The sequence below is a fragment of the Triturus cristatus genome, chromosome 11 (assembly GCF_964204655.1).
Source record: "Triturus cristatus chromosome 11, aTriCri1.1, whole genome shotgun sequence".
NCBI classification, from domain to species: Eukaryota; Metazoa; Chordata; class Amphibia; order Caudata; family Salamandridae; genus Triturus; species Triturus cristatus.
The window spans coordinates 660,832,554-660,857,788 of record NC_140594.1 but is presented as its reverse complement, the minus strand read 5'-3'; the positions used below and the strand labels follow the sequence as shown (position 1 = coordinate 660,857,788).

Genomic DNA, 25,235 nt, shown 5'->3' with positions numbered 1-25,235 from the left:
TAGTGATCTTGCAGCACGGGTTGTACCACCTACTTGACTAGCCCTGTAAATGTATCTCAGACATACCACTGTAGTGTCTGCGGGCGCAGTTGTGTACTGCCATGTTGTCCTGGCAAGTCACCCACTTCCAGGCCGAAACCTTCCCTTTCCTTACATATAAGGCACTCCTAAGGTAGGCCCAAGTTACCCCCATGGACAGGGTGAGTGTATGTGAAAGGTAGGACATGTACTAGTGTGTGTGACATGTTCTGATAGTGAAATACTGTGTAATTCGTTTTTCTCCGTTGAAAGGCTATCTGTCCCATAGGCTTATCATTGGAGTTGAACTGTAACATTTTTACATGTGTAACTTGCAATAGGGACAAGATAGGAAAATTAAGTTTAGACTCTCTGAACTATTAACACACCTTTTCGTGAAGGTGGTTTTTAAATCCTGTGTTTGAAAATGCCACTTTTAGAAAGTGGGCATTTTCTTACTGTGTGCCTCTAGCTGCTTGTGTATTCAGCGTCTAGTGTGTGAGTGACAGGAGCTGAGATGTGCATTCACTCTAGACAGTTACTGGGGGGGTTGAGGTGCGCCCTGCCTTGCCTGGGTGACTCATTGCAGGCCTGAATAGACATGGTCTGCATTGGGGAGAGTTGTATTTACACCTCAATAGGCTGTGTCTTCTTTTGCACCATGCTGTCTCTGGCCCCTGTGGCCATGCTGCACCAGTGAGGGCAGAACTGGTTTGAACTGGGTTCAGAGACCCTTGCCACAAAGAGAACAAAGACATTTTGGGGTATAAGTATTACACCTAAAACCCCAAGAGTTTAGATTACTTCCAGGAACAAAAGGACCCTGCCAAGAAGAAGAGCTGAATAGCTGTAAGGAGGAGTATGGCCCCTTTCCTGTGTGCTGTGCGGGGTTGGCCTGCAGTTGCTGCTTCTGTCTGTGGTGGAGGAAAAGGACTGACTTTTTCTGCACTGCTGTGGTATCCTGCTTGTTAAAATTCTCCAAGGGCTTGTGTGTGCTGGCCTCCTGTTGAAAGTCTCAGGGATACAAAAGACTTACAGGAACATACTGGCTACATTCAACTTTCCTGGAGCAGGAGATGGGACTGTACTGTTCTTTTAGGAAGTGGCCAAGCAGCGCATGGTGAGCACTGTGTTCATCCTACCTTGTGTTTTAGTTTTCTTGTGAATTCCTTTTGCTTTTGGAATCCCTGGTGCTGTTTTTGATCTCCCCTGCGCTGCAGAGGAGTCTCATTTATCTGGGGATTACTGGGTGCTTTATCTGCTTAAAAAGCGCCCTGGGCTTGCCTGGCAGGAAAGTGACTCTGTGCTCCCTTGGTTGCACTGCAGGGAGCCAATTCTTCCAAAAGAGGAAGCCCGTGTTGCAGTGGTATCTGGGCCGACACTAGGAGCAGAGAGTGCCCAGCCCTGCACTGCCTGCCTGTCCCGGAGTGAGAAAGAAGGACGGAGTCCCCAATGTGGCCGCCGGGAGAAACGGCAGCCGTAAATCCCCAACCAAGCACCTCCTGAAGGCCCGGGATCGAGGGTTGTTAGGGGGCAGCCATCGCTGTGTGCCAGAGCGGAGGGGGAGGCCAGAGAATTTCCTCTGCTCCCACAGAAAGATGAGGCCTGAGCCCTGCGAGGGCTACGACCAGCAAACGTCTTCACCCCCGGGGCTGGGCGGCCCGACTTTATTCTGACTGTGGCGCTGTCACTAGGGTAGCCACGAGGCGCTGTGAGGAAGGAAGAGAGGGCCCAGCGAGGCTTCCCCAGAGAGTCTCCCTACTAGTAATAGCTGTGCCGCGCACTCACAGGCAGCCAGCCCCTCCTTGCTGCACGCTTACCTGGGCGGCATTAATTACTCTGGCGGCCATTGTGGGACGAGCCCAGGACGGTCTTCCACAACATTGAAGAGCGGGATGGGGGTATGCCTCGACGGAGGTCCCGATCCTGCCCCGGCGCCTTTCCCTCCATAATTAACGGATAGCCCCTGATAGGACCCCAGATGCATCTGGACCCACACTGGTGTGTTCCCCACTGTATTGTGGGTATTAGGAGCACAGAGGCTGCTCCTGGGGTAATGGGGACATATACAAGGGACAATAATAGCGTGCACAATGTTACTTAGGTAATGCTTTCCTTTTGAAATGTGCAGCTGATAGCTATTGAAGAAAGTATACCACATGCCTTGCCCCCTACACTTCCTGGTTGGCTAGCTGATTTTTGTGAATGGGGTCTTATATGCATTTTACATATTACAAAAGTGATTATTGCCCTAAATGTGATATGACAATTGCCTAGTTGGCAAAGTGATGATGATTTAGGGTCTATGTGCATTTTGATGACAAGTGCCTACTGGCACAAGTAATCCGTGTAATTGTGGTATAATGTGTTTGGACCTACTATCAAGTGATTTATAAACTTATGTGCATCTTTATCACAAGCTCCTAGTGGTGCAGTGATTTATGTTATGTGGTATAATGTGTGTGAGAAGGTGGCACCTTCTCACAATGTGTTTTACATGCTATGCAGTGATTTATGGTCTTATGTGTGTTATGTTTATATAATACAAAGGACAATTTTGATATACCATTGTGTTCAGTCTCTTTTTGTGGTGTGCCTAGTGTGTCACTGGTGTGTGTGTGTGTTGCACAAATGCTTTACACATTGCCTCTGGGATAAGCCTGACTGCTCTGCCAAGCTACCAGGGGGGTGAGCAGCGGTTATCATGGGTGTGAAACTCACCTTACCCTGACTAGCTAGAGTGGTTGGTTCTGCCTTTCTTAGGTACATACCCTAGCCAATAAGAAACCCTGTTTCTAACAACTATTATCTATACTTTGATGCTAAGGCACCACCACAGTAGATCACCGAAGAAATTTTAGATGTAAGTTCTGGAGCTTGTCATTTAAACACTATTTTTACAAGCAAAGTCATACCATAATAACGCATGATGCTCTGATTTTCTGTATCTCTATTTTTTCCACATCTCACCCTAAGAATTGAATCAGGATTAAGCCTAATAGCTAAACAACTGAGCCTGTGTTCCTTTTTAGCAGCATTAAAGTTTAAAGATCAAAAATCAAATCCCTGAAATATAGTCTGTTACCCCTGATGCTCATGTATCGTTCCAGATACAGCAGAGATTTCCACTACTCCCCTACACCTACTCTTTTTAGTGAAAGTCAATTTCCGGAAATAGTAGTTTTTAGATAACTACCATGCTACTTAGTTTTCGTCACAGCCTTGTCAATTCTGACTAGTTTAAAATGCAGATTTTACCAATCAGCTTTCCCCACCAAGGCCTTTGAGTGTTCCTTAGGATTTACTGCTGTAAATGAGACATGAAAAAAGGCAAAGATTAAAGTGAGCAGGGCATGCATAATTTGGTGAAGTTGGTTGACTTGTTTCTCTGTACAAAAGGTTCGATTTGTTCAGTGTTGAGTTTAAAGGATATTTCCTAACCAAAGTCATTAATTTTCCTTTACTATTTTCTCTTGGCTTCTAATCTTCAGTTCCTCCCTTTTCAGGTGATAAATCATAAGACACCATGCAAAACCAAAGGATCAACAGCAAAAGGTGAGCCATGATGTGGCTTTGTCCAGCATCTAGTCTGTGCTAGAAGCTGGTCCGCACACAACTTTAAGCAAATGCTCCTAACATTGTGAGATTAGACTAGTTAGGAGTGCACCAACCAAATATGTGGTAGTCTGTCATAAACAAGTGCTGGTGTTAAGAATTAAGTGCTGGTGCTGAGTACTGGCAAACACCGGCACAAATTAAGCTCTGACTAGAAGTTACCCCAAATTTTAGAACTGAACGCCATACCTGCAAATGACCATGATAATATGGAACATCGAGCCACATGCACAAAGCATTTTTGAGGTTGGAAACAACCGATCGGGCCGTTTCCACCCAAAATGCTTTAACATATGTACAAAACTCAAACTGCGATTCGGTAACACGTTGCCGAATCGCAATTTGTGTTTGAGAGACTGTATTAGGAAGGGGCGTGCTTTGGGCATCCCTTCCAAATACAGAATCTGAATGGGATGTATGAATGATTTGTGGCCAAATTACGGTCATAAAACATTTATATTTTAGTGACTCCTTGAAGGAGGTGGTAACTCATTTGCAAATGTGAAGGGGTACACAGGGACCCTTCCCCTTTGAGAATGGAATACCAGTAAAAAGCAGGCACTTGTCCCACAAACCACTGCCTACTCTTATAAAAGGAAACTGCAAAGTTTATTTCCTTCTTTTTAAAGACAGTCCATTTTCCTCAAAGGAAAATGGGCTGAATTAAAAATATATATATATATTGCTTTATTAGAAAACAATCACACACATAGTGGTCTGCTGACCTCAGCAGGCCACCGTCCCTGTGATGGCTGCAATTCTTAATAGGTCGCAATTGCGACCTACCTCATTAATATGCATATGGTAGGTCTATTTGCGACCCACTAAGAATTGCTAATGAAACTCAAAAGAGTTGTATACATTAGGAATACCGATTTCCAAATTGCAGTTCTCAGGGAATCGCAATTAGGACATCGGTATTCCTAACGTTAGTACATTCGGCCCTGAATTCTCTATTTTAAAAAAGGAAAGCCTCTGGTAGGTGGCACTTAATCCCATGTATACAGATAACATTATTAAGAGCATACCTTTCTCAGTTCCGTAATCTTCAACCATTATAGGCTGCAGATTGTAGGGTGCAAGGCCAGCATCATAAACATGTCCACCATCCAGACATATTGCGTCTGCCTCAAATTCCTGCAAAACAAAGGATAATATTGAATGCAACATAGAAGTCAGAACTCTCAATACTGGGAAGAATTTCTAATCTGTAGGCTTTCTGAAGATGCTAAATTGGTCTGTGAATAGTCCGCAAACCTGGTTTCACAAACCATTTGTGAATTAACTGTCCAGAGGTCATTAGTTTAAATGACAGGCCACATGAACTTGTGGTCTTCTCACTGCATGCTTTTAACTAAGCCTGGACAAAGCACTACGCTACGCTCGCGTAGTTTGCGAAGTTTGCGCTACTTCGCACTACGCGAATTGCACGTAGCAGAGTGCAAACACGCGTAGCGTAGTGTTGCGTAGTGCAGCGGTCATTTTTTGCTTGCTCGCAGTCCTCAACATCAAGTTGGCGACCGCGAGCAAGCAAAATGACATCCCGGCGAGACTTTTTCCTCGTTTGCGATCAGCAACATCAAGTTGGCGATCGCGAGCATGGAAAATAAACCTCCTGGCGAGATTCTCAACACGAGGATGTCAGGTTTCTCATTGCGAGTGATCGCGTATGCTCGCGACCGCTCGCGATGAGAAACTACCAATCCGCGTTGAGAAAGCTGTCGCTCGAGTAAAAATCTACTCGAGCAGCAGAAAACTACAGCTCGCACTGTGCAAGATGCCGTTTTCAATGATTGCACAGTGCCGGTTGCTTGTCCGCACTGTGCAATCATTGAAAACGACATCTTGCACAGTGCGAACAGGGTACTACGCAGTTCGCGAAGTGCTACGCGTAGCTCGCGTAGTGCTACTTCGCGAACTACGCCCAGGGTTACTTTTAACACTAATTCCTTGTAAACTACTGAATGGATTTGCACAAAGCCAACAAAAGGAACTTCCTTGAGTGATGATCTACTTTCCTGCCAAGTATTATGTGATTCTGGTCATCTGTTTTCTGTTTAGCAGGGAACCTGATCCCTATTTGAGTTAAAATAGAAAATCTCATGTTGTTCATTTATTTGAGCTAGAAACATTTTTGTGAAATCAGAAAATTATGTGGCAAATGTGGTAGATCTAAAATGATGCAGTAAACTTTGCAGCCACAGAATAACATAAATCCACCTGCCCTTACCACTGTCCGCTGCTTTAACAACAATTTATTCACAAAAGGTAAAAATTCTATTTCCAGCTCCAATCAGTGCTTATTGTTAGGTGAATTTAGGGGATTTTCAGTAAGGTTTAGAGGGGTTTTATGGTATACTGCATTTGCCTGCTATGCACTTGTGCTGCTCATGGCCTTTGGCTGAGCACAAAGGCCAGGTCCTGTACCCATGCAAGTGAGCAATACCTTGTACACACAGCATTTAGGCATGTACAGTGCAGATTGGCCAGATAGCCAAGGCATCAGTCAGGGCCTGCTCATAACAGCCTATAAATAATCAGGTCCCTTTTTTATTGATTTTATTATTTTCATTTGGGTCCTTGAACTGTCCTTGGTTCATCATTATTAGGGGTGGGCGATAAACTCCGCTCCGCCGAAAAAGTTTGCAGAATTTTGCCCACTCCGTGCTCCGCTTGGAGCGCAGAGTCACAGAAATGCTCCACCAACATTAAGTTGGCAAGCGCGAGCAAGAAAGTCATGTTAGAATGCCACCTAGCGAGATTTCTCAATGGGGGTAGTCATGGTAGGTTGCTCCCGTTTGTGTTGAGAAAGTTACTGCTCAAGTAGAAGATGTAGTTGAGCGGCAGAAAGAAGCAGCATGGTGGCGTTTGTGCTGAATTTACAGCGCAGAACAAGCTCTCAGCGCTAAAATTTATGCAACGTGCCGAATTCCGCCGGTCATGGAACTCTCCAGAATCTCTCATATATATATATAAAAAGAAAGGTTAAAGTGGGACGCTATCATTAGGTGAAAATGTCAGTTGCAACTTAATTTTAAAATAACAAAACCACTGAAATTTACCAGGTATAGTTATCTCAAGTAACTATAACTTGTGCCCCAAAGTAACTTTAACTTGCAACCCTACCATGCACAGTGTTGTCATCGATGATATTATTTCAGATGTTGCAATGATGTTATCAATTATGTCATAGAACATGTAATGAGTGATGTAATATGTGAGGTGATTAGCAATGCATGGCAAAGCCATGAGCTAGAGTTACTTTAGGGCATGAGTTATAAGTACTTGCGATAAATATAACTGGTGGTTTTCTGTTGTTTTGTTCCTTTAAAACTTTGGGGCAGATTTACAAGGAACTAACACATCTGCATAGATGCGTCAGTTTCCTTGCGTCAGCTCCAAATGTCTTTGCGCCACCATGGATGCACTGTATTTACAATACAGTGCAGCATGTTGCAAGGAATTACAGATGCGTCAGAAATTCTGACGCATCTGTTGGAGCAAAAGTAAAGCATTGTTGGAGTTGGTCACAAAAGTGACGCAACTCCAGCAATGCGCCAGAAAACATAGGTAGGTCCCATGTAAAAAGCCCTGTGTTAATGCTTACGCCTGGTCTGAGCAGGCGTAGGGATTTTGACGCAGTGAAGGCGTAGAATGACGCAGTGAAATCTTGTAAATTTCACTGTGCCAGTTCTACGTGGCTTTTTGCATGGGAACGCCTACCCTGCATACCATACATTATACCTGGCGCAGGTATAATGTGACGCAGGGCTTTCCAACGTGACGCATCTCCATAGATGTCACAACTGTAAATTGGCCGAATTTTATCCTCCGCCGCTACGTCACAAAAGTGACGCAATGGTGGTGCAAAAGTGACGCAAGGGGCTTGTAAATCTGCCTCTGTATGCTTTAACTGACATTTTCACCTACCTATAATGTCCCTTTAACCTTAGTTTTTTTTCAGTGAATTTCTATGCTTTTTCAATTTAAAGTAAAATGTCAACTGCCCTGTGCGGTGTGGGGTTGGGCGCAGGGCCCTGCACCCAACTACTAGTGGCTGCCATACCTCCTTTACCCATGCACAGCGGGGGGTTAAACGCTGGGCCAGGCTTATGGCCAAGCCCTGCATCCAAATCCCCCTTCACCGCAGGCACTCAATTCCCCGCAGGCACCTTACCTACCCCTAGCATACGACCTTTGGCCGTGCACAGCAGGGGTTTGGGCACCCTAATTTAGTATGCTGTAGATGGCACACAAGGTGAAGCCAGCATCTTAACTTCTGAATTTCATTACAACTGCTTTGTGGAAGTCGCTGTTAACATATTAATCACATGTAACTCCATTTTAGCTTTGGGTTTAAGTTAATAACAATGCTTTTTTATTTTTTATTTTGTATGTTGACATATGATGTTGGTTGTGTGGATATACAACAGTGGGCATGTTGCACTATGATGTTGGGTATGTTAGTTTATGATGTGGATTGTATGAATGAATGAAAATGAGTGCGTTGGCAGATGATGTTAGTTGTCTGGACATATGATTGTGGGTGTGGTGGCGTATTGTATAGTGGTGGTTGTGTTGGCATGTGATATTTTGTGTTGGAGTATGATGTTGGGTATGATGGAGCACATGTTCATATTGGCGTATCATGAAATCTGTATTGCCATGACATATGATGATGAATATGTGAACACATGATGCTTGATTCTGTTTCTGTGATGGGTGTTTTGGGGTATGATTTTGGTTTTGCCACATATATTGCTGTATTGTGGTGCTGGTGGGTAAGGGTTGTGGTTGTACAAGTGTTGATAATGGCAGTTATGATAGTAATGATATGGCAATGCTAGCCATGGTGGTGATAAGGATTGTGGTGGTAATGCTAGGGCTATTAGTGGTCACAGTGGTGGGGGTAATGTGAGATCTGTAACAATTAACAATGCTTTACTTTATGCATCACTTGCATATTTTGCCCCACACTGAAACCCTGAAACCTAGTATTTTGCAGCAGCGGCAGTCGATCGCACAATTACCCTAAGTAGTAAAACGTGTATTCATTATTGGTGGCACTGATGTTGTGTTGCTAACTTTACATACATGCATACATACCGAAATGGATTTAATGCAAGCATGAGTGTTGGTCCTTGACACACAGCTGAGTTTGCAGTCCTTTACGGCCTCTTTAAATGCCAGACATTTCTTGAACTCTGGCTCTGAAATCGTGCACCACCGGATGTCATTCTTGGGCACCGGATCTGCCAGGCAGCATACTGTGGAAAACAGAAGACAGTAAATGAATGGGATTTGACAAGAGGGAAGAAAAAAGACAGAGGAAGACAATGAAATAACAAAAAGAATTGGTAGAGGGGCAAATAGAAAAGGGAGGCTTGGGGAAAGAGTGAAAAATAAGATAAAATGTGGTGAAAGGGGGCTTTGGGTAACGACACGTAAAAGTACAGAGAGGCGAGGATTGTAGAGATGGTCAATTTGTGAGAAAATATGAAGTGGAAGTGCCAGGAGGATTGAAGGTAAGGATGAAGAAGGAATGATAAAAGAATAGGGAATCATTGCGGAGAATGAAAAAGGAAGCTGGGTTGGAGCAAGGAAGCTGAAAGGAACAAAGGAAGGAACATTAAAATAAGTTCCTTAGAAAACAGTGCAAGATATTCATGCACAATTGAAACTGACCACAAAGAATGATTTGGGTACAGACAGGACAACACAGGTTGCAAAAACGTTGCTTGTAATTTGAAAATGTAATAGAGTGCTACAATAATGCTCTCCCTGCCCCCTTTTCCAAACTGAACTATGGGCCTTATTTAGAGTTTGCAGTTGGAATACTATGGGCCTGATTACAAGAATGGCGGTCTTGGGACCACTGTACCTGCATTGGCAGTACGACTCTCGCCTCCTCGGCGGTCCAACCGCCCAATTACGAGGCATGCTGTCAGACCACCACAAGACCACCGCCAACACCAGGATCTCGGACCCTGCGGTGGTGGAGAAAGCGGCGGTCTATGAAGGCTGTGCCGATGCCTGCACCACAGTGCTGAGCACGACCTGCCTTTCCGCCGCCCTTGTTATGATGTGCCCCTCAATGTCAGCACTGTCGAGAGTGCACTGTGTGCCATGCATGACATGGTGCATGGCAACAGTGCACGGATGTGCAAGTAGCGCTGCCCTGTGGTGGTATGTGTTTTAGGCTTTCTTTATGAGCCAAAGCATGCCACCGCTGTGCCACCACCGCCCGACACACCGCCAGTCCGGCACTAGTGCTCTAATACGGCATCGGGATGCCTCTGGCTTGGCAGCGTTCTCCCAACCGCTGCAGCGTCAGTCCAGCAGTCAGACTGCCAAAATCATAATCAGGGCCTAAGTATCAGACATGGCAGTTCTCCCGTCCACAGCATTGCAGGTGTATTAGAGCCTATGGTGCCTATAATTTGGCAGATAGGTGATCCACCTTGTTTTGACAGAGTGCATCCTATGGGCCAAAGTCTAAATAAAACCCTATGGCCTAAAACATATTAAACATTACCTTCTCAACACCTTAAACAAATCAACACTCCCTCATGGCTTTAACAACCCATTTGTGTGAGTCCCATTTTTCCCATTTTCCTCTGCTTCTGGATTCTATTATTCGTCTACGGCCCACTTTCTACTCTCGCCCTACTTGATCTCCTCCCCTTCTGGATCGGCCCACCCTTATCAACCTTGCCTGCATGTGGGCCAGAGCTGCGATACCTTCATTCTTAAATTAATCTTACCCATAATGCACTATGTCACTGAAACTCTACATCAAACTTAAACATGCCATTTTGTGGCATTTTTGCACACTGTGTGGCGGAGGATTGGACTGGGAACCCAAATACTATTCATGATATAGCTTTTATACACATCTCGGCCTGCACAAATTCTTAATAATAAAACACTTTCGATACCAGCAGGGCAGCGGCACGTCTATGCTCCTCTTTGCCATTGCCATGGAGCCTCTGGCATGTAAGCTGAGACAACATCATGCTCATAGATGGGTAGCATTCTTGCAGAGACAATTGAATATACTCATGTTTGCTGCTTATAAAAGACCCGGGGGAAAACCGTATGCTTGTGCTCTGTGAGGTTACCAAATTTGGTGGCTACCCTAGCATTGTGATAAACTGAAGAAAATCAGATATACACTCATTGCAAGCAGGGTTGCAATCATGTGGTGATACCCAAGTTTCTTTATGTCTCTACAAATATACCAATCCCTTGACAAAACACCATATGTAAAGTCTGAGCTTGTTACACTAATATGGGCCGGGGGTCAGCCAAGATTCAGATGGGAAATTATAACCCTACCACTATCCAAGGGCAGATTGGCAAGACCCGACACGAGCTATACTGTTTATCCGCTCGCAACTTTTATGTGGTCTACTGGTACCTTCCACAGCCACTGATACCACACACAGTTGTTGAAACAGAGGCAATAGCCTAATTTAAAAAACGCCCATATTCCAGGGCCGCTGTGGCTATAGTGATGAAGACTAATAATGACTGGCATGGGCTGTGCAGCCTGGTGTGCCATCAACGAATATATATATATATATATATATTCACTGAAAAAACCATAGGTTTCACACATGTTATAGTTAGCTGGACATTTTACTGATAAAAAACCAATGAAATTCCCCCGTTATAGTTAGTGCAGGCAACTATAACTCACGCGACCGCAATCCTCTGCTGATGACATATGTGTCTTTATGAAAAAAAAATATTTGTAATATATGTATAGCTAAAATTTAATGGAAGAAGACATGGGCAAATAATTGTCTAAATACAGTATTAGCATCAGCAGAGGATTGCGGTCGCGTGAGTTATAGTTGCCTGCACTAACTATAACAGGGGAATTTCATTGGTTTTTTATCAGTAAAATGTCCAGCTAACTATAACATGTGTGAAACCTAGGGTTTTTTCAGTGAATTTGCAAGGTTTTTTAAATGCTAATTCCTAACTATAACGTGTGTGAAACCTATGGTTTTTTCAGTGAATTTGTACGTTTTTTTAAATGCTAAGTTACTTTACGCCATTCGTGGCGTGCGCGCCCAGTTAACGCAGTCCGTTCCGTGCGCGCACCGTGCGCTTCGCGCGCCCACTTTACGCAGTTAGTGCCGTGCACGCACGGTGGTCACACGTTACGCGGGATGGGCCATGTACGCACGATGCGCTTCGCGCACCGTGCGCACATGGAGGACATATTATGCGCTTCGTTGGGAAAGGTAATCTTTCATATTTTCATTATCTGATAAGACATTCACAAATGCTGCCCTTCGGGTACCATTTGCACAGGGTGTGGATAGTGTGGATAGTTTTTTTTTTTAATTAATTTTTACCGTACGCGTACGGTAAGCGTAATCGGCGATTTTTCGAAAAAAAATAAAATTGAATTTTTGGCCTTGGTGGTTCTTTGAGGACACCTACATCAATGCTAGGTGGTTAGGAACTGAATACACTGCCCCTTTAGATGTTTTTTGCCATTGTTTTTGTTGCCCCACTCAGAGTGGGAGAGAGAAAATGGCGGCCGCCGCTTCCTGGTTTCGACCGATTCGAATGTTTACTTAGATCTAACAGCCAATCGAAATCGCGCTCGCGCACGCCACCGTACGCGTACCGTAAGCGCACGGTAAGCGCACCGTAAGCTGGCTCAGATATATATATTGATTTAAATGCTATTTTCTCAGGAACTACTGAACAGATTTACACCAAACCTACAAAAGGCACTTCCTTGACCTGAGGACTACCTCTCTGCCAAATTTCAAGTAACTCTGTTAAGCCGTTCGGGCTGTAGCTGTGTCTAAAGGTCCTATGGAAAAATGCATGGAAAAAACGCGTTTTGGGACCCCCCTTTTATCTCAGCCCCCGCTTGACGAATCACCCCGAGACTTTCAGGGTAGGAGCGGAGCGTAGCGCCCCATTAGTTTTGCAAATTTCGCGAGGATTCGTCAACCGGCGCCAAAGTTATTCCAAATAGAATGTTGCGGATTTCCTATGGAAACAGGGTCCTAACTATGACTACCTACTGGCGACCGCCAGTAGGTAATATATATATATATATATATATATATATATATATATATATATATATATATTTGCATAAACAGTTGGTTCTTGATACGCCAGAGCATCGCATTCGAACGGTGCAGAACATAGAACACGGCACATCCAATCGATCCTTCAAGACAGATTTATTCTAATTTTTTGGTAATAACACCAAGTGCACCAGCAGCGAGAGGTGACCTATGCGTTTCGGCCGTAGCCTTTCACAGGGCCATAGAGATATGTGTGCAGAGTCCCATTTAAAGGAGCATACTCTACAATCTACACCTCTATCAACAAAACTTTATTTATAAAAGAGACATGACCCTTTTGTCCAATAACACTCAATGTTGGAGGTTGAATTGAAATGAAATAAAGCAAAGCAAAATAAAGTAAAACAAAACATGATGAGACAAAATGCAACAATATAATATATATATGTGTGTGTGTACATACATGCATATATATATATATGTTATATATATATATAAGTTATATATATAAGTTATATATATATATATATTCACTGAAAAAACCATAGGTTTCACACATGTTATAGTTAGCTGGACATTTTATTGATAAAAACCCAATGAAATTCCCCCGTTATAGTTAGTGCAGGCAACTATAACTCACGCGACCGCAATCCTCTGCTGATGCTAATACTGTATTTAGACACTTATTTGCCCATGTCTTCTTCCATTAAATTTTAGCTATACATATATTACAAATATTTTTTTTTCATAAAGACACATATGTCATCAGCAGAAGATTGCGGTCGCGTGAGTTATAGTTGCCTGCACTAACTATAACGGGGGAATTTCATTGGGTTTTTATCAATAAAATGTCCAGCTAACTATAACATGTGTGAAACCTATGGTTTTTTCAGTGAATTTGCAAGGTTTTTTAAATGCTAATTCCTAACTATAACGTGTGTGAAACCTATGGTTTTTTCAGTGAATTCGTACGGTTTTTTTAAATGCTAAGTTACTTTACGCCATTCGTGGCGTGCGCGCCCAGTTAACGCAGTTCGTTCCGTGCGCGCACGGTGCGCTTCGCGCACCGCGCGCCCACTTTACGCAGTTAGTGCCGTGCACGCACGGTGGTCACGCGGTGCGCTGCGCGCACCGCGTGCCCACGTTATGCGGGATGGGCCATGTACGCACGATGCGCTTCGCGCACCGTGCGCACATGGGGGACATATTATGCGCATCTTTGTGAAATGTATTCTTTGTTTATTTCTTACCTGTAATAAGCCATGCACAAATGGTGCCCTTCGGGCACCATTTGCACACGGGGTGGGGAGGGTGTGGATAATTTTTTTTAAAAAATTTTTTTACCGTACGCGTACGGTAAGCGTAATCGCCGATTTTCCGAAAAAAAAATTTTTTTTTTTTGGGCTTGGGGGTTGTTTGGGGACCCCTATATCAATGCTGGGTGGTTAGGATCTCAAGAAACTGCCTCTTTAGACATTTTTTGGCATCGTTTTTGCTGCCCAACTCAGAGAGCGAGAGAGAAAATGGCGGCCGCCGCTTCCTGGTTTCGACCGATTCGAATGTTTACTAAGATCTAACAGCCAATCAAAATCGCGCTCGCGCACGCCACCATACGCGTACGGTAAGCGCACCGTAAGCGCACCGTAAGCTGGCTCAGATATATATATTGATTTAAAGGCTATTTTCTCTGAATCTACTGAACAGATTTACACCAAACCTACAAAAGGCACTTCCTTGACCTGAGGACTACCTCTCTGCCAAATTTCAAGTAATTCTGTTCAGCCGTTCGGGCTGTAGCTGTGTCTAAAGGTCCTATGGAAAAATGCATGGGAAAAACGCGTTTTGGGACCCCCCTTTTATCTCAGCCCCCGCTTGACGAATCCCCCCGAGACTTTCAGGGTAGGAGCGGAGCGTAGCGCCCCACCTATTTTGAAACATTCGCGAGGATTCGTCGACCGGCGCCAAAGTTATTCAAAATAGAATGTTGCGGATTTCCTATGGAAACGTGGTCCTAACTATAACTACCTACTGGCGACCGCCAGTAGGTAATATATATATTCACTTAAAAAACCATAGGTTTCACACATGTTATAGTTAGCTGGGCATTTCCCTCGTAAAAAACCAATGAAATTCCCCCGTTATAGTTAGTGCAGGCAACTATAACTCACGCGACCGCAATCCGCTGCTGATGACGTCAGATATTACATCACTGTATTTAGACACTTATTTACCCATGTCTTCTTCCATTCATCTTTAGCTATACATATATTATATTTTTTTTTTTTCAGAAAGACACATATGTCATCAGTGATGTAATATCTGACGTCATCAGCAGCGGATTGTGGTCGCGTGAGTTATAGTTGCCTGCACTAACTATAACAGGGGAATTTCATTGGTTTTTTACGAGGGAAATGCCCAGCTAACTATAACATGTGTGAAACCTATGGTTTTTTAAGTGAATTTGCAAGGTTTTTTAAATGCTAATTCCTAACTATAACGTGTGTGAAACCTATGGTTTTTTCAGTGAATTTGTACGGTTTTTTAAATGCTAAGTTATGTATTTTTTAATATATTTTTTTAAACAAAACGTTTTCACGGCGCGCGCACGGTGCCCTTCGCGCACCGCGCGCCCATTTTACGCAGTTTGTGCCCTGCGCGCTCGGTGCACTTTGCGCACCGTGCGCGCACAGAGGGCAAGCACTCGCACACACTTTGCGCAGTTCGTGCCGTGGGCACGGAGCACTTCGCCCCCAAGGGCCAAATACATTTTTTTTTTCTAAAAATCACGGAGTGCGCGCACGCTGCGCGAACTTCGCAGAATTTTTTCCGTTTGGGTGGTGCGCGCAGGGTGCGCGCACTCTGCGATTTTTCGAAAAAAAACATTACAAAAATTTTTGCCCTTGGGGGTCCTTCTGGGACCCCCTGACCACGGCTAGGGGGTCAGGAACTGTTCACCCTGCCCCCTTTTCACATTCTCCACATTTGTTTTTCACCCCCTCAGAGTGCGAGAGACAAAATGGCGGCCGACACTTCCTGGTTTCGACCGATTCGAATGTTTACTAAGATCTAACAACCAATCAGAATTGCGCTCGCGCACGGCAAGGTGCGCGCACCCAGCGCGCACGCTGCGCGCGTACAGATATATATATTGATTTAAATGCTATTTTCTCTGGAAATACTGATCAGATTTACACCAAACCTGCAAAAGGCACTTCATGGACCTTATGGCTACCTCTCTGCCAAATTTCACGTAATTCTGTTCAGCCGTTCGGGCTGTAGCTGCGACTAAAGTCCCTATGGAAAAATCCATGGGGAAAACGCGTTTTGGGACCCCCCCTTTTTCTCGGCCCCCGCTTGACGAATCACCCCGAGACTTTCAGGGTAGGAGCGGAGCAGAGCGCCGCATTCGTTTTGAAAATTTCGCGAGGATTCGTCAATCGGCGCCAAAGTTATTCAAAATAGAATTTTGAGATTTCCTATGGAAACTCGGTCCTAACTATAACTATCTACTGGCGACCGCCAGTAGATAATATATATATATTCCCTGGAAAAAACAAAGGTTACAGGGCAGTTATTGATAGGTAATAGATTAATAAAAACCTTAGAAATTCACAGAAAAAAAACAAAGGTTCCAGGGATGTTGTAGTTAGGCTGACATTTCACTCGTACAAAACTGAAGAAATTCAGCAGTGAGCTAACTATAACTCGTGCCCCCGCAATGCATTGCTTAAGACCTCACATATTACATCACTCACGACATGATCAGTGACATCACTGATGACATCTGAAATGACATCACTGATGACATCATCCAGAGAAATACTAACACACCCACTTACACCCCCATAAAAAATGTTACACACCCACTACATACAATAATTAACAAACTCATTCACAGAACATATACAAACACTCACACATCTTGTCACTGATCCATACATCAGTAACACATCAACTCACCCATACAGCCACTAACAGACCCAGTAACTCACATATGACACTCATACATCTACTCATTTACCAATACAGCCAGTCACAGATCCAGTTATAGAGACAGAGACACTTACAAAATCCAGTCATACACGTATACAGCTACAGACACAGTAAATAAGTTAATCACACACCGCCTCGCTCACCCATACAGTCAGTCATACAGCCACTAACTCACCCATACAATTACTCACACAGCCACTCACTTACTTATACATATACTCACTCATCTATACAGTGACTGAGAGAACCACATACTTTCCCAGACAACCTCTCTCATACTCACTTCATGGAGATTTTCAGCCCCTGGGAAGCGTTACCGATCGATGAAATGGCAGTTCAGTAGCTCTCAAGAAATTTTAAGATTTCTCTGTAATACAGCTGTGGCCACTGTGGATCCGCGAACCCTGCCGATCTCGTGCATGAGATCTGATTGTCTGCCAACACTTCAAACCAGGAAGTGTTGGCAACCATCTTGTGACTCGGTTGAACCGGGTCACAATCAAAAACATTTAAAAAAAAGAAAAGGGGGCAGGGCAGAAACACCCTGATCCCCCTAGGTCTGTTTGGGACCCCCACGGCCAAAAAAGAGCATTTTTGTAACATTTTCGGCGGAAGTCGCATTGGGCCGAAAAATCCAGCTGAAATGTTTTTTAAATGATTTGCGGGCTCCCACACTTCGTTTAATTTAGGCCCCGGGTGGGCCAGGTCCCGGGGACAATAAGAAAAATGCTGGGGCCCCGCAGCCACTGGGACCGCCACCTCCCCAGTACTATTTTTTATTATAATGAGTTGGGGGCTCCAGCCCCCCCCTACGCAGCCCTGGAGACCATCACTTCCCCAGGGCTAATTATTTGAAAAGCGGGTGAGCAACACAGCCACTGGGACTGCCACCTTCCAGAGGATATATTTAAATAGGATGCGTGGGGGACTCCAGCCCCCCACGCAGCCCCGGGGATTGCCACCTCCCCGGGGCTATTTCCAAGATGGAGGGGGGTGTGCGGCCCCCTCCTGGAGCCGTAAATGACTCTGGGGACTGCCACCCCCTAGGGCCAGCTCCAGCAATGTCCAGGGGTGCCAACCCCTGGGACATTGCAGTTTGCAATGGCTTGGCGGGAGAAAACTCTGCTCTACTTCATGGAAGCAAGAGCAGTAAAAATGCTCTTGTTTCCATTAGGTGGAGGAGAATTGCTTTTCGACAGAGGAAGCTGCATGTTTGCAGCTCCCTTTGTCCAAAAGCAATGCTGGCTCCCACAGGAGGCGGGGAATGGGCAGGGACTCCGGGCCTTGAGGCTCCCCGGTTCTCAATAAGAGACCTTGCCCCGGGGATGGGGTCCCAAGGCAATATCGGCCCGGGAAAGGGGGCCCCGCTGGCCCCCCTCCCCTTTTAAAGAAAAGGTGAAGGCCTGGCACTGGAGAATGGGGTCCCCGGGGCTGAAATAGGCCTGGGGAGGGGCCGATGCATCCCCCTACTTTATAAAAAAATTTATTAGTAAAGGGCTGCCCCGGGGATGGAGTGTCCAGGGGCGAAATAGGCCTGGGGAGGGGGGTTGCGCGGTCCTCCTCTCTTTAAAACAAAAGAATACAAATAAAGGGCAGGCCCCATGGGATGGAGTCTCTGAGGCCAAAAGTGGCACAGGTAAGGGGGGGCAAGCAGCCCCCTTCTTTTAAAAAAAAATAAAGATAAAGGCTGGGCCCCAGTGGATGGGATCCCCAGGGCCATAATCAATACAGAGAGGGAAGCCGTGCACCCCCTCCCAATTTAAAAAAAGCACTGTCCCCGGGGGATGGGGTCCCCGGGGCCAGAATCAGTGGAGGGAAAGGGGGTTACGCAGCCCCTTTTCCGAAAACGAAAAAAAGTTTTTTTTAATTCTGGCAAGTTACCGGAGGTCAACGCCGCCTTTACCAACACTCTGCAAACGTGCCTCCTGGCACAGTGGTAGTTGGGGAATTAAATCCCCTGGAATGCTGAAGGTCTTTGGGGGCCAACAAGCCCTCATGTTACCTCCAGTAAGTCCCAGCCAGTGGGATTGCTGAGAGGACTTGAAGGACATGCCCCCTTTTCCTTTCGCAAATGCGCCTCCTGGCGCACTTCTGCTTGGGGAATTAAATCCACTTTACTGCTGAGGGCCTCAGGACTAAGGTGGATTTTTTTTCCCCCAACCAGTAGTGTGCTAGGAGGCGTGTTTTCAGAGTGGTGGAGAAAGGGGGCATGTCCTCTAACAACGTTCTAGCAATCCGCTGTGTGGGCCATACTGGAGGTAACAGGAGGGCTAGTTGGCCCCAAAGGACCCCAAAGAGCCAAGGGGACTTCATCCCCCAAATAGTAGTTCACCAGGAGGTTCATTTACAGAGTGATGGAGGAAGGGGGCATGGCCTCTGACCACCTCTCAGCAATCCAACTGTGTGGTGCTTACTGGAGGTAACAGGAGGGCTAGTTGACTCCCAAGGACCCTCAACAGCCAATGGGACTCCATCCCCCAAATAGTAGTGCGCTAAGAGGCGGTTTTGCAGAGTGGAGGAGAAAGATGGCGAGGCCACCGAAAACCTCTCAGCAAATCCACTGTGTGGAAGTTGCTGGAGATAACAGGAGGGGTTATTAGCCCCCAACGAGCCTCAACAGACAAGGGGACCTCATCCCCCTACAAGTAGTGCATCAGGAGGTGTGTTTGCAGAGTGGTGGAGAAAGTCAGCAACACCTGCTATCAGATCTCAGCAATACTGTTGTATGGGACTTACTTGAGGTAATAGGAGGGGTAGTTGGCCCCCAAGGACGTCCAGGGGGGCCAACTACCCCCCCCCCCCGTTACCTCCAGTAAGTCCCACACAGCAGGATTGCTGGGAAGTTGTCAGAGGCCACTCACCTTTTCTCCACCACTCTGCAAACGTGCCTTCTGGTGCACAACTAGTTGGGGTATAAAGTTCCCTTGGCTCCAGACAGACCTTGGGGGCCAAGAAGTGCGCCTGGTACCACCTGTAAGGCCTACACAGTGGAATTCCTGAGAGCTGGTTGAAAGCCCAGCCCCCTTTCTCCACCACTCTGCAAATGTGCCTGCTAGTTAAAAAAACTTACAAAATCCACTAAAAAAACAAAGGTTAGAGGGACATTATAGTTAGGAATTAACATTTAAAAAACCTTAGAAATTCACTGAAAACAACACAAAGGTTACAAGGACGCTATAGTAAGCAAATAGAATTTAAAAAACCTTAAAAATTCACACACAAAAACAAAGTTTGCAACAACGTTATAGTTAGAGTCAGATTTTACTCATACAAACCCAGAGAAATTCAGCAGTTATAGTTACCTGAACTAACTATAACTCATGCCCCCGCAATGTGCTGCTTAGGACCTCACATAATACATCACGCATGACATGGTCAATGAATTCACTGATGACATCTCAAATGACATCACTCATGACATCATCCAGTGAGTGTAAGTATTTTGTAAAAGTTTCTGAGACTTTAAGATATATACTAAGCTACTGCATGAGTTAAATTACTCTTCCTTCTGTATTACTGAGTGATACTATTTCTAACATGTGTGATCTGAGTGGTTGTGTGACTGTATCCTTGCCTTGTGTGAGTGGGTGTGTGTGTGGTTGTATGGGTTGTGTGAGTGGGTGTGTGACTGAAGGTATGGGTGTTAAAGTGGGTTTCTGAGTAGATGTGTGGGTTAGTGAGTGGCTGTATTGGTTAGCGAGTGGGTGTGTCAGTGGCTGTATGGGTGAGTGAGTGCTGTGGAAGTAGCTGTATGGGTGGGTGAGTTGATGCGTGAGTGACTGCATGGGTGAGTGGGTGGGTGCCTGAATGGCAGTACAAGTGAGTGATTAGGTGTGTAAGTGGGTGTATGGGTAAGTGAGTGGCTGTTTGAGTGGGGGTTTGGTTAGATGAGTTGGTGTGAGAGTGTATTGGAGAGTGAATGTCTGTGTGAATGGCTGTATGGGTGAGTGAGCGGGTGTGGGGGTGTTTGTATGGATGTGTGAATGGTATGTAAGTGTTTGTGTGGGCTAACCTATACCTCTGTTAGCTTACATAGATTTGACAATACTTATGAGTGTGCCCTCTGTCATCAACCCCAGCCTGACTTTTTTCACTTGTAATGTGCAGGTCAATGCGTGGCTGCCTACTGGAGGCCGGTCTTGACTGAGGCATCTCACATTGCTATTCAAAAAATTCCTACCACACTGTGCTTTTCAGTGATGGGCTACATAGCAAAAATGCCAAGGTCAACACAGTGGTATTGTTGATGGTCAAACGGGAGATAGCCCTACACTGGCTAAAGGGACCCATACCCATGCGATCAAGCTGGCTCAGGAGTGGCACTGGCTACAGTGCCAGGTCAGAACTTTTTGCAAACATGCAGCACAATTCATACAGACCCAAAGACATATGGGCCCGATTGAGATTGTATTTTATGCAATTACACAATGACGAGTCTAATGTTCACAATGCATCGCCCTATTATAATACTATATGATGTTCCTGTCAGAATAATACATGCATCGGTTAAAAATTCGTCATTGCGAAACTAACATATATGTTTGTAGGATTAACTTTTCTGACTCACTTCATACAATAAATAGGATAGGCAAAAACGATTATTGATGACAGCAAAATGATGGCAAACAATGATGTTTATATTTCTCTGGTATGTGACTGAGTCGATGTTATGTACTGTAAAGTTGGTAACTGATAAATAAACTTTTAAAAAAAACATGCAATTTTGTCTTTCCATTGCATTGCACACCACACTCCAGCCTCGTGCAACAAATAACGAATAATTTGTATTCCCAAACAACCCCCGGATTAGCTCACCCTGGGGAAAAAGGAGTATCAAAATACTAAATCTGAAAAAGCTATTTTCATTCTTTGAGCTTCCACTCCTCAGGTATAACAAGCTTCACTGACCTAGAACATTTCGCTGTCAACTGACCTTATGCCGTGTGTGACACCTCCAGCCAGCGTTAACTTGTGGGTAAGGGCCCTTTTCTTGCTGGGATTTGGTTATTGTGAGGTCCAAATCGTATAAATGTCTTGGGTCTGGGCTGCACGCCCTCCAATGATGACTTAGTGGGGGGTCCCGGATTCCGGTGAAGATTCATTGGGGATCCACAGAAGTCCACAGGTTAGGAATCGCTGGATCAGACAGTCTCTTGGGAATCTCATTACTGGCTGGCACACTTAAATAAACAATGTGCAACCCCTACTCTTGGCCAGCTTGTAAATCACTACAGGCGCCAGAGGAGAGCCTGTCGACCTACTGGAAGGAGCCAGGATACTTCCATGCCTGCTTCCTAAAAAATGTACATGCAAAGTAGCATGGCATAGCGACACACGTATGTTTTTAATCCTTACAGCAAGTAAGGAAAGAGTTTACAAATTGCAGAACCAGCAGCATGCCTTACAGCAGACCATTGCTTTATTTTGCATTCGCTGTGCTTCACAGCCAACAGTAACTTGCATTTTAGCAGTTTTCTTTTTTTTTTTACTATTACAGTTATTACATTAAATGCGCAAAATGAGATTAGGTGAGGGGAAAAGGTGTGGCTTTGACATCCTGTGATTTTGGGCAAACCACTAAATCTCCATGTGCCTAAAATATATATATATATATATATATATTTGAATCTGACCTTGAGTAGTGTCATTTGACGTTCATGTAAAGCGCTCTGATGCCCTTCGGCCAAGTTTGTGCTATATAAGACTGAAAGCAAATAAATAATAAAATCCAGGACTGGCTGAAGGTGTCACGGGGGACGGTGGGCAGCCTGGCAGCTCTAGCGGTCTTTCACAGACCCCACTGAGCTCTGCCGCTGCACCAAAAGTCCTCACCGGTAAGGTGTTCTCAAACATAGCGCTCAAGGTCGAATCTGATTCACGAACTCTCGAGCTCTAGAACCCTACTGTGGACAGCTCGGCTAATGTATCTCAGTAATAGCTGTTCAGAACGACTCTTATTCCAACAGTGGGTTCAACTTCCACCCAGGTCTGCGTGTGCAGTGCGCCTTAATCTTAACCTGAAACCCACCTGCTGTGGGAATCCCGCACATCTCTGCCAGCGGCAGTGCTGCTCAGACCTGAGCACGGCTGTTCTAGTATTGCGTGCACAGCCACTGCATGGTGCACTTCAAAGCGGAAGCAGAGGCCGCCCTACAGCAACCACTGTGAGTGCAGCAGCCGGCTGCACACAGCGCTGTCAATGTACCTCAGCCCTGACCACTGGCACCCCTGGTGCCCGAGAGCTGGGACCTGTTCACGGGTCTGCAAGTGCACCGCAGTCCTGGTATTCCGCTGCTTCCACTGCACAGACCTGCTGCTGCCCGTCTTCTCTGACTTGCAGCACCCCCCCCCCCCCCCCCGACCCCCAGTACTAGGCCTCATACTGCGCTCTACTAGTGCACCTCAAGCATGACCTGCAGCGAGTCCCACTGGTCCGAATGGCCCGATTCCAGCCTGTTAGTGCCCATGTTATAATGCTCTGACGCTCCACAAGGTTACTAACGGACAAGTTGTGCTGCCTACGGAACGAACCATCTTAAATTCTCCAGGGGGCAGTCTAAAGCCCGACAGAGCAGGGGTGGGTGTCTCGAGCCTTTTCTGTACGAAGTGACATCGTTGGGAGTAACTTCACAACCGAAATGTTTACGTGAGGTAAGCACTGGTGAGAGTCCTTTGAGTCCTTAGAGAGACCTCAACGGTTCAGGTGCCAGCAAGATCAACTCATCCTTCAAGGTCAATGACATGAATACAAGGTCAGGTTGGGTACTAATTGGTAAGCTGCGCCCCCTGTTGACATGCAGGAGCTAAAGCAAGCGCTCTACTCCAACCCTGCTGGAACAATCTCAGATACACTGTGGATGCAGCATAAAGGTGTAAATGTGCCCCAAAGGGACACTTTTAAAGCATAGACAATAGAATACAATGGGTACACAAAGTAATAACAACACTGATAATTTGCCGCAAGGGAACCCCACAGCCCATTCACAAAAGTGGGCATAGTCCCAAGAAGACACAACGCCCCCCCCCCCCCCCTTGCACATTTTGTGGAGAGACACTGTCCTTGTTGTCTACTCAAACGCCACTCGTGCTATGGACTTGATGCAAAATACCAGATTACAATGATCTGCAGAAAGAAAACCTAGCTCTTGGACTGGTGACGTGTTAGTGTCATCAATTGTAATACCAACTTCTTTGTGTCTTGCACGATTTGCTTAGTAACGATGCCGCACTGCTAGAGTCTAAGCAAGAAGCACCGTTAACCCAAGCTATCTTTAATCATCGCATGCAACAAGGCAAACGCCTGAGAGGTGCGATCTGCCGATGCACAGAGCACTGATCAGATCCAAGTTTGGATGTCTCCTGGAGAAATAAAGCATGACCCGCAGTCATATATATGCCGCCAGCATTTCTTGTGGCCTTTCATTCGACAAGCTATTGCATTATGGAGGTTGTAGTTTTAGAAACATATCGAATGAACCATGGTCCATTCCAAGTATCAGAATACAAAGGTAGGTGCCAAGAAGCCTTGCGCTGAAACAATTGTACTCTTGTGAGATTAAACCATATGATCACGCCCCCCCTCGCCCCTAACATTAATTCATATACTCTACACTGGATGCAGTCTAGGATTTGCAGTCTTGCTTCCCTTCAATTAAAGGAAACCGGCAGGTTGCATTTGTCTACATAATGTAATCCAAAGACACTGAAATATCACAATATAAAAAACAAGGTATATAATTAAACCACGTTGTTAAAAATATCACTCTCACTGGACCTGTAGCCACAATAGTAATACTATGTATGAATATAGCTCTTCATAACTCGCTTCCGTCGTTTCTAAACGTTGGAAAAAAACTGGTGTTACTATCATCCAGTTTAATGATACTCAGTATCACACTAAATTCTTAAATCAGAATTCGGAAGCAGACTATATTGTGCTGGTGCCGATCTGTGCCCCTCGCAGTCTAAAGTCCCCCAGACGTGACGTGCGTCTCTGCGCCGCCTCTTACCCAGAACGGCGAGGGCCAGCGCCGCGCGGAACACGGGGATCATCCTTCTGCCTCTCACGTGCGTCGATCACAATCTGTCCCCCTGCGAGAGTGGCGCCCTGGCCGCGCGCCGCTCTCCTTATAAAGGGGCAGGATTAGCTGTGTAAGCAGGAGCACTGACCAGGCAATGTTTACCCTTTGGAATTTCCCAATATCTTTCGGATTTATTCCCTCCCCGGTCTAACCCGCCAAATACCCCCACCCCTGGGCCCTCGCTGTCCGGAACAAGTGTTACTTGGCAGCCTCGTCAGTAGCTTTGGAGTAGAGGTGGTTTCTTTGTTCGAGAGGCTTACTCTGGGAATTTCCCTCTTCAGAGTGTAATCTTCAGTAACCTTATTCTTTAAGAAAAGGGGGGAGCAGGACACTTGGTTTAAAAGCAAACAATGTTCGCCTTTCTTCTCGGCCGTACCCTGACCGCCACCATTCCAACGTCCACAAATGAGCATAGAGGCTGCTGGGATTTCCAGCCTACCACCAGAGTTCAGAGAACGCGTTA

General features: G+C 45.5%; 1 protein-coding gene across 1 annotated transcript in view; it reads right to left on the bottom strand.

Annotated features, from left to right (window-relative positions):
- Nucleotides 1–24,792, bottom strand: part of LOC146785270 (serotransferrin-A-like) — a 73,643-nt gene extending 48,851 nt beyond the window's left edge. The window contains exons 1-3 of the mRNA XM_085634228.1: nt 24,701–24,792; nt 8,740–8,900; nt 4,662–4,770 (exon numbers count right to left, since the gene is read on the bottom strand). Of these exons, the coding sequence (XP_085490354.1) occupies nt 4,662–4,770; nt 8,740–8,900; nt 24,701–24,743 (313 nt within the window). The 5' untranslated portion in view covers nt 24,744–24,792. The remainder of the gene's footprint in view (nt 1–4,661; nt 4,771–8,739; nt 8,901–24,700) is intronic.
- Nucleotides 24,793–25,235: the final 443 nt, after the last annotated feature.